This window comes from Silurus meridionalis, chromosome 7 (assembly GCF_014805685.1).
Source record: "Silurus meridionalis isolate SWU-2019-XX chromosome 7, ASM1480568v1, whole genome shotgun sequence".
Lineage (NCBI taxonomy): Eukaryota > Metazoa > Chordata > Actinopteri > Siluriformes > Siluridae > Silurus > Silurus meridionalis.
In genome coordinates, this window is record NC_060890.1 from 11,771,236 (window position 1) to 11,781,171 (window position 9,936).

Sequence of the window (9,936 nt, forward strand, 5' to 3'; positions counted from 1 at the left end):
GTGAGCGAGTGAGAGATAATAGAACTTCATTTCCCACAATGCACGGCGGTCTCTTGATAAACGCACACTTACACACCCCGACCAGGCAGGAAGCCCAGAGCGGCGTCGACACACGGATCAGGTAACATTGTTTTATTTGTGGAAGTTTACTTTTCTGAGTATCAACAAAAGCGTTAAATCAGTTCAATACTGATTATAACTATGATGTGATGTATGTCTGTTATTAGAACTGTTACAGGCCAAAGTCGCGTTTATATATTTATAAGATTAACCACATTTCAGTAGAATTATTTATAATGAACTTATTTAAGCTGAAAAATGTGTGAAGTCTTTATTATAGTTTATTTGCAAACTAAAACATTTGATTTCACTGTCTGGGGCGTAATAATGAAAGTGTAACTTTTTGTTGTTCAGGCTAGATACTTTCGTTTTCAGCTTAGCTGCCACTGAAACCACAATCACAACAAAAAACAAAAAAAAAAATAAGTATATGTGTATATATGTGTGTGTGTGTGTGTGTGTGTATATATATATATATATATATATATATATATATATATATATATATATATATATATATATATATATATATATATAATGTGTATATATATATAATGTATATAAATTAAACACACACATGTTGAGCAGATGTGTTGTTTTGCCTCTTGACAGATCGTAAAGGTTTTTCTTGAAGCTGAAAATGAGTGAGAGCGCAGATGATGACGGGGTGCAGGTGGATATGGAGTCCTCTACGTATTCTCAGGTGGTCTTTATTGACGTTCCTCGTTCTTATCCACTCAACACTCATGTGACCTGCTGTTACAAGATGACTGGAGACCTGATCCCCAGCTCTAAAGACTGGATAGGAATATACAAGGTGGACGCAAAATTATAGTTTCTTTATGTTTTCTCTTTTGTTTATGTTGAATAAATCTATCAGCCCAAACTTTTACCACTTTTAGGAAGGGGTGCTAGAAATGACAGAAATAGTAGAAATCATTATAATAAATGTATAGATATAAAATATAAAGAGTATAATTAAAAGTCCAAGGATTTTAAAGCTTACAGCTTACATTTAAAAATACTGAAAGTCTGAACGTAAAAAAAAACAAAATACGATTAGCTATTTATCTATATTCGTGAATGCCATATTGTTTTCCTAGGATATAAACAGAAATAAAATATATACATTTATGGTATTTAACATTGAATACTTGAATTTAACCCACCTAGCCAGTAATGATAATGAAACTGGATTTTTTTACAAGTCTGTGTTTTCAGCAAATTAATTAATTTTTTCTTGACCTGAATATAATTATGTGTACAGATATTACATTTCTTAAGTATTTTGCACCACTTATTTTTTGGATTACAATGTTGGTAGGCATCATTCTGGCTAATATCTATATTGCCTACATTATCTGTGTCTAGGTTGGCTGGGATTCAGTCCAGAAATATTATTGTTATCAATGGACAACGGCTTGTTTGGACTATAAAGGACTTGAACCCCTTACACAGCAAATTTTCTTTAAGGGTAAGTGGGCAAAAATGACAGATTGACCTGTTGTAAGCATAAGGTGGATACTTAGTGTCCTTTCCAAATGTAAACTCAGGCTTTTTGATGTTTTGAGTATCTTAGAAACAGCCACCAGCTATGCTCTTAGCCTTTGTTTTTAGAGCCAGTGCTGGGTGAGGCATAAGAAAATAGATGCTTGATTACGTAAGCATTTGACATTTTTCGGTCCAGTGAGTCATTTCTAGAGCACTCACCATGTAGATGCTTTTGCTTTTGTGTTCATTATTGCGTAATTTTATTTTGTTGTTTGTTTGTTTAGAATCCTATCTCCCTAAAGATGACGGTGAGTTTTATCAGTTCTGCTATGTGGACAGCAGTAGTAAGGTGCGAGGAGCGAGTACACCTTTCTGCTTCCAAAACCCAGCAGAAACGACCGTAGACTGCAGCCTTTTAGTGATCTCAACACAGGTACATATGTTACACCTACACCTTTTCTAAAAGCATTTTATTCCGTGTACTGTGTATTTATACTTGTATACTTTAATTGTATTTATCTAAATCCTCTTGTAACGTCTATATTTCTTTATTTTTATTGAAATAGAGCATAACATATTTTGGTGGTTTTACTGCCTTTCTTTTTCGATTAAAATTCACATTTCTATTAGGGTGTAAAAACGAAGCACCTGGCAGTCATTAAGTATAGTGTTTGATTTTTGGGTACAGGAACAAGTGGAGCAGAAGGAGAGGGAAATGGAGGCCTTACTGACTGAGATGGAACACACAAGAGAACAGAACACAATTTTAAAAAATAAGCTGGATGAAGCACTGCGAGAAATCTATCATCTCAGGGTTGGTTCTACACTCTCGATTTGTGATCTGCTGAATGTTGCAACTGTACCCAACACTAAAAGTTTCATATCCTCTAGATGAACAATGATAAGCTGAAGTCTAATAGTACAAGTGAAACATTTTCACTAAAAGAGCAGCCTGAAAGTCCGGAGCTGGATACCATGGAGCAGCCTTTTCTTTCGGATATTGTGGCAGAAACCAAACCAGAAAATGAGGTGCAAATACATTGCATTCATGACAAAAAATTATCTTTTTTTTTTTTTTTATTAAAACATTCTTTAAGAGCATGCCAACTTTTATGCAGTCACTGAACTCCATGCGTGGGAAGTATGACAACGCGGTTCTGAAGATTAATAGGCTGAAGCAAGAGAAAGCCCTACTCACTCAAGTGAACAAGCAGAAAGATGCAGAGATTTCAGAGTGAGTCTTCACATTGGCAACAGACCGCACACATAACAAGGTAACCAGTTAAATTAATTGTGTAAACTCTTTTGAAAAGTAACTTTGATCCATATTAATGCAGACTAAGGCCCAGGGCTGAAAAAGCAGAACAGGACCTTAACAGAATACAAGATCAGTGCCAACTTCAACAGGTGTGAACAAATCAAGTTTCACTCAACAGACATTTTACTACAAAACACACAACAGAATAGCATTATTTCCTTTCTTTTTTCCTCCTCCTGCTTAAGGTTGATATACAGAGTGTTCAGAAAGAGAATGAAAGGTTGAATACTGAAAATGAGGGAATGAAATGTGACCTGGAGAGACTGCAGGAAGAGATCAAGGCATTAAAAGTGACCTTGTCAAAGCAAAGGCCTCCTGAGGGAGACAAAAATGACCCAAAGGTATTGAAAATAAATGTAATTCAAAAACAATATGATGTTTGTTTTGATTGGTTGTGCAAGTATTTGTTTAGAAAAATAATTGTAGCTTATAAAGAACCTGTCATTTTTTCTATTTTTTTATGTGAATGCAGATTTTGACCCTGACTAATGAGCTTGCAGAAGTCCGAGGGGCACTGCGCAAAGAGATTTTGAACAGTAATGAGGCGAACAAACGTGCAGATAAAGCGGAGTTGGAGCTGAAAGAAATGAAGATGCAGCTTGAAAAAAGGACTGTGGCTGAGGAAAGTCGGAGAGAGGTAGTTAATATTGCTTTTAAAGAAATCTCCTTTTTAAATTTTTTTAAATACATTAGTAATTTTCCTCAATCTCAAGAGCATGCATTGTCATTTCAGTTGGAGATCGCTGAAGCTCAGAAAAGATACACTGAACAGGCAAACATAGCAGAGGCCTCACGATTAGAAAAAGAAAAGCTGTCAAAGGAAAACAAGGTTATTTCCTGTTAAATTACATCAAAGTAACAACTTATGATTTCTGTAGATGTGTGCAGTGTATGACTGTAATTTTGATCATCTGTGTTTGCCAGAAATTTAAGGAGGACATTGCAAGGTTACAGACAATGATATTTGAGCTGTCCTCAAGGTCAAATGTAAGCAACGCTCAGCAGCAACAAAACCCCCTCAGTCCAACACCTGCATCTCCCAACAACACCCAGCAGCAACCACAGTCTGACCCATATTTCTTTGAGGACAATCGTGGACCTTTTGGTGAGTTCTTAACAAATACAAACATGCTAACAAAATACAGTTGGTGTCAATTATCTGACATCTTCGGAACAAAGGTATAATTGTACTTTTTTAATGTATTTTATTTTTATTTAGGAAATCCCGATAATGCAGGAAAAAAGGTATTGTGTGTGTGTGTGTGTGTGTGTATGTATATATATATATATATATATATATATATATATATATATATATATATATATATATAAAATCATATAATATAAAATATACACCTGAGTACTCTAAAAATATTTCTTAACAAAGCTTTGACTTGGTATGGATAATAACAAAGTATTTGTCCTAACTATTTTAAAAATAGGCAAAGGTGTGCCGTCACTGCCAAGAAAGCTTTCCTGATATTACCGAAGAAGAACTGGTGACACATGAGCAGTCTCATAAGGTGTGCCCTTTCTGCACACTCATTTGTGATGACTGTGGACAGCAGGAGTTTGAAGACCATGTCTACAGCCATGAGGAATAGACATGCCACCTGAAATGTATACTCATATCTGCATGGATAACATAAACACATGTACCACTTATTCATATTTCTTAACATTTGTTGTTATTTTAAAGTCTTTCTGTGATATTTATATTATGTAGTTTGATGGTATATGGCAGGGTCTTTGGAAGTGTGGTGTAAAGGTGGTAATACTGGGCAGAGCCGGAGACAGGGAATTAATAAAGAATCTAAATATATGCATAGCATTTGTTTATACTGTATTAGGGCTAGTTTTTGCCATAAAATGTGGGGTTTTCAATTAAGATGTTTCAGTATAACTCCATGGACAAGGTGTCACGGTATTTCTCTCAAAGCCAAGCAAAAAATGCTACAAAAATAGCTAGTCTGGTCCACATATTCAACACATTGTGACAATCTTCTCTGAAACTCATGCAAGTTAACATTCAGTATATAATACTTCAATATCTCAAAAACTATACCACCGCAAACAATATTTAGTGGCATTTATCTACAAAAACATGAAAAGTTTTGGGGCACAAAAATACACATCTAATGTTAAACTGGATATTAGGCCCAGATAAGTAACAAATGTTGTGAGGGGGTATTCCTGTTTTTTTTTAATCTGACAGGGACACACTATGTTTGTATTCCTGTTAGTGTTCTAGATATAAGACTATCTAGATGTTGACCTGCAGCTGTGTCACATCTGTGCTCAAATCTGCGATTTTATAGTTGTTGCTGGAGGCCTTGGTTTAAAACTTACTGTAATAATGCTACCGTAAATAAATGCCTGTATTCAAGGTGTAATAACTGTCCTTTCTCTTTATTTATTTCTCTTGAGTTTTTACATGTATGAAAAACGTGACTTCAGATCTTCAAATTACAGTGTTCCATGTACTTAAAAGCTTTACTTCCACCAAATTCTCAGCATATAGCAATCATTTTTAATTGTCATGGTGTCATCTGATTTGCCTCCTCGGGTGTGACATCATGAGAAGAAAGTTCAGAGAACAGGGCGGGTAGCCAGTACTGTGATTCCCCTGCAGCCTGGTTATCCAACCATGCCAGCCCTTCTTTCAGCAGGTGGTCCTGATAACAATAAAAACACATAATCACACCATCAGTATGTACCTGTGGACCTAAATATAAGTTGTGCTTCTAGAATACTTACAAGAACATGACAAGCCCGTTCTTTCTCCCACTTTAGGCCGTCTTTGATCTCACTTACTGTTACATAACCTTTTTTCTGCAAAAGAAGTATAGTACTGTATTTGTATATATTTGTTGAGTATGAACGATTAGCCGTTGTCTGTGTTTTCAACATTGTTTACCTCAGCGAGCTGCAGAACGACAGTGTGATCCATATTGAGCTCAGCTGGAACTGACTGGACTAAATAAGAGCCTCCAACAGGAATCATCCCAAAGCCGTTTCCCATTGCCTTAAGTTTTTTAATGGCTCGTATTAAGTCATCACTGTTGAAAAAAATGCACTGGCACAGTTGTAGCAAAACTGTCAAAATACATTTATATACTGTACATTCTCAACTCTCAGTTCAAGTCGCATGCCAAAGAATGATCAGTAGATTTTAACTGATGGACATTTAGTAGAAAAAATTTGAAATAGAAAAATTAAAATTAACTTACTGACTCACGTCTTGAGCAAATTTCCCCCTTCCCTTTAAAACACGCTGATGAAGTTCCTCCAGCGTAATTAGTCCTATTAATAGACAATGTATTGCTAATGAAAATAGGTTCTTCGCACGATTCTCAGTAAAGAACAAAAAAGAAAACACAATTGAAATTGTTTTTTAATAAATATTAATCAAGTATGTGTTTTAAAGATAACCAAGTTGAACTCACCGCCATTTCTGTGCTTTAGAGCCAGACAGACTTCAATAATTTGTACCCCAAGCTCATAATAAAAATCTCCAACTCCGAGCATTTCAGACCAAAATCCTTTACCGGCTGTTTGTTGTGACAATCATAAGAAAAGAACAATTAAAAGATAGAAGGATGTACTTCACCTCTTGCTTGTTTAACAGTATAGAGAAGATAATTATGGTTACTTACATGCCAGTGGATCCACTCCTATTGTAGCACACATTTCTTGAAACTGTACCCTGAACTGTGAATTCTTCCGTATCTCTTGCTTGTGTTTGCTGGCGAACTCTTCTAAATGTGTTTTAAATGTTTCTAACTGTTTAGACATCTACAGGGGAAGGGAAATGTCAAAATATAGACTGGGTCCAATATACAGTCTACTAACACAGACAATTGTCTACATTATTTTTGACGGTTTAAAAAAGTACACCACCAAGTTACCTGTACAATCTGATCTTCAGCCAAGACTGTACCCCTCTCCTTGTACTTGGCCTACAAAAATTAATGGATGGTGCATTAAATACAATATAAATCGCAAATAATATTTTATATATCATTTCACAAATGTCCAAATCACAAAAATCTGTTCTATGGCTCACCTCAGCTAGTTTCTTCTTGGCGATAGCTCCTGCTCCAACTCCTCTTCTGTGCATATTGCTTGATTGTTGACGAACTATATTACAACTCGATCTGTTGGTTTGAGTTTAACTTTCTTTCAAAAACCAGTCAACACTGCAGGTGTGTTCTTCTCTTAGCTAGCTTGGATTAGCAGTTGAAGAAGGCCAAAAAGGATCTCCTTTCCTTCAAGTCCAGTGATACCAAATCATCTTCTCATGGGGGAAACCCTTTATTTATGTTGTTAAAATGCAATATTCAGTGTAAGGTGTACTTAAGGAAGTAGCGATTGAGGAAGAAAAAAAAAAAACAATAACCCTTCTTCAGGGAACATCAAATGTAAATCCAAACAACCACCATTTTCATACCGCCACCTTCTGGCGTGCTGTGTAATCAAGCCATGATTCTTTCTGAAAAAGTCCTTTAAAAAAATAATAATAATAATAATAATAATAATAATAATAATAATAATAATGGTCAATCAATATTCATTTAAGAAATAGAATTTGAAAAATGGAAGAGGACAATTATTATTATTATTATTATTATTATTATTATTATTATTATTATTATTATTTTTATTATGACTGGTATTATTATTATTAGTATTATTAGTATTATTATTATTATTATTTTGTAATAAAACCAAACTACCAAAAATGTAATTGTCCCGTGTCTTTGTGGATGCAAGGAAAAGAAAATCTAATGGAAACTAAAACAGAAAACTGACGATTTTAATTGATACGCGCTAAAATGAGGGGCTAGATAGCTGGAAAATCTAACAGGTTAGTCAGAATGACATCGGAACCTCCCCTTATATGATTTTAGAAATGTCGAAAAAAGAAATGTCGTCTTTCTCAATATAACAGTACTTGATGCGTGACGATGGGGGATTTTCAGTAAGCGATGGAAAAAGATTTTGTACTGAACGTGGCTTGACGGAGACGGATTTTTATTTTCAACTCACATTTAGAACTAGAGTTTGCAATCCACCCAAAGACAAAACCAAATGTATTTACACCCAATCTGCACTTTAACTTGCACCTTAAACATTTTCCTCACATAGAAAACAATAATTGTAAAATTGTAAATATTGATACAATACAAATCTATGTAAATAAGTCAATAGCACAACTACCGATATAGACTGTATAAGCTCCACCCACTTCTGATCAGACCCTCTGTATTGTATCCACCTGTTTCCCAGGGGCGGTGCTGTCATGGGTAGAACTTCCGCCGGAAGTAGTAGCAGCGTTGACTGATTTGCCTACTAATGTTCCACCCGTAATTCGCACAAAGCCTCATTGGGTGTAGGAAACAGGTGTATTGCTTCCCGCAGTTCTGCAATTATACATAAAAAATCTTTTTTTTTTTCTTTTTTTTTTTCTTTTCCATGCATCCACTAAGAAACAGGAAAATGATTCTCTTTCTAAAATAATAATTTAATGACCAAAAGGTAGACGTACTGTGAATTAAATAGGTTACAATTTAAGACAAAATATATTTTGATTCCAAAATATGCTTTTATTTAAATTCTTGATCATACATACTTTAAAACATTAATCAATTAGAATAATCTTGTATTTGCTAGGGAATATTTAGCATGAAGCATGATGAACTGGATTCAGTCTGCTCATCTTTGGTCTGTCAGTCACTCCTGTTGGACAGAACAGTCAAGCTTTATTAAAATGTTACTTTTTTCAAATTATGGTTATTATCACTTAAATATTGCTGATAATATGTTTTTGTACTTACTTAAATGGATCCATCAACTTTGCTGTGAAGCCACGTAGCAAACTCCTTATTTAGAAGATCTTTGCAGAAATTAAGTTCAGAATCCTCAGGCATTATACTTGGCCTACAGAAAAGGGTAAATAATGGAATAATTTTATATATTGATATACTTTCAGAGTAATGCTAAGACAAAATGTATCCTTATACATACACGCTCCTTTTCTCTCTTTGAGCTAGCAGATAGTTCACAAAGTTCTTCTGCACCAAGGAGTCCATGATTTTACTGATATCACTTGCAAGAGCGGATTCTGCATAGCGGCGCACCAGGATTTGGTCATCATCTGCTGAACTGTTTGTGAGACATAAATAATAAATGTATTTTATTTTATTAAATCTTAACTAATTATTTTCTACTGTAAAAAACTGTAATCTGGAAAAAAGGAAAGAATGTCTTTGTCTTGCCTGTCATCAACTGATCGTGCGCTGACTGCCAGCATACCACCCAAGCCCAGGAAGATTAGTGCAAACAGTTCTACCTTCATCTTCATCTAAGATAGACTGACATTCAGATAAACATTCTAATCAATTACATATATAAACTAATCAAAGCATACATCTGATTCATGCTTATTCTGTCAGTCAAATGGTGTATGTTTGCTGAAAGAAGATGATGTTAAGTCTTACCTTACACGGCTCTGGTGCTGGAGCAAAGATAGACTAAAATAACTGGTTTCTTTGCAATGAACTGCAGAGGCCTTTTATACTTCCCAAATGCAATAAATGTAGGGAAAAATAACTTAGTTCCACATCATTAAAGCAATTAATTATGTGTGAAGAATGAACATGTAAATACTGATAAGCTTGAATCGCAAATGTCTTTACTCTGCTTGCTGATAATGTGCATAAAATGTATGAATGTTGAAATGTAAATAGAGGTGTATATGCTTTGCACTGTAGGAAACAATATTATAGTCCAACATTTCCAAAGGTAAAATGGTCATTAAACTATAAGTGTGACGTAAAGCTTATAATGTATTTACTACAAAATAGAATTGATCTGGTTAATGACTCATATAAAAATACATTTTCCAGTTGAATTAGTAAACGGACAATTGACGTCATTTTTCTGAATATAAACTGATTTTACACAGCATTTTGTTTACACAAAATCATTTGTACACACACTCAGAAGCAAAAATTGGATAAAACACAAAATATTCTTCCTATTTAAGCTCCTCAGTCTGTGTTAAG

General features: G+C 34.6%; 2 protein-coding genes across 2 annotated transcripts; one reads left to right on the forward strand and one right to left on the reverse strand.

The window, feature by feature from the left end:
* Positions 1-19: 19 nt before the first annotated feature.
* On the forward strand, positions 20-4,691 carry calcoco2 (calcium binding and coiled-coil domain 2). The gene is made up of 14 exons (XM_046854508.1): positions 20-121; positions 673-877; positions 1,432-1,534; positions 1,836-1,984; positions 2,240-2,365; positions 2,443-2,580; positions 2,670-2,785; positions 2,889-2,958; positions 3,055-3,210; positions 3,342-3,506; positions 3,603-3,698; positions 3,794-3,974; positions 4,089-4,114; positions 4,312-4,691. The coding sequence occupies exons 2-14, from the start codon at positions 701-703 to the stop codon at positions 4,471-4,473; spliced, it is 1,665 nt and encodes a 554-aa protein (XP_046710464.1). The 5' UTR covers positions 20-121; positions 673-700; the 3' UTR covers positions 4,474-4,691.
* Positions 4,692-5,259: 568 nt separating this feature from the next.
* On the reverse strand, positions 5,260-7,307 carry snf8 (SNF8 subunit of ESCRT-II). Its single transcript, XM_046854518.1, has 8 exons — positions 6,936-7,307; positions 6,778-6,828; positions 6,526-6,664; positions 6,316-6,420; positions 6,100-6,172; positions 5,787-5,928; positions 5,627-5,701; positions 5,260-5,544 (listed from the first exon to the last, which is right to left on the reverse strand). Exons 1-8 carry the CDS (start codon positions 6,987-6,989, stop codon positions 5,407-5,409), a joined length of 777 nt encoding a protein of 258 aa, XP_046710474.1. The 5' UTR covers positions 6,990-7,307; the 3' UTR covers positions 5,260-5,406.
* Between the last annotated feature and the right edge of the window lie 2,629 nt (positions 7,308-9,936).

What these genes read in the sequence shown, in the direction of transcription:
- calcoco2 (XM_046854508.1), top strand. Translation starts at nt 701, where the DNA reads ATGAGTGAGAGCGCAGATGATGACGGGGTGCAGGTGGATATGGAGTCC. An exon ending in ACAGCAAATTTTCTTTAAGG is followed by an intron (nt 1,535 to 1,835) that starts GTAAGTGGGCAA and finishes TTGTTTGTTTAG; the next exon opens with AATCCTATCTCCCTAAAGAT. An exon ending in GAGAAATCTATCATCTCAGG is followed by an intron (nt 2,366 to 2,442) that starts GTTGGTTCTACA and finishes CATATCCTCTAG; the next exon opens with ATGAACAATGATAAGCTGAA.
- snf8 (XM_046854518.1), bottom strand. Translation starts at nt 6,989, where the DNA reads ATGCACAGAAGAGGAGTTGGAGCAGGAGCTATCGCCAAGAAGAAACTA. An exon ending in CCAAGAAGAAACTAGCTGAG is followed by an intron (nt 6,829 to 6,935) that starts GTGAGCCATAGA and finishes TAATTTTTGTAG; the next exon opens with GCCAAGTACAAGGAGAGGGG. An exon ending in TCTAAAGCACAGAAATGGCG is followed by an intron (nt 6,173 to 6,315) that starts GTGAGTTCAACT and finishes GTCTATTAATAG; the next exon opens with GACTAATTACGCTGGAGGAA.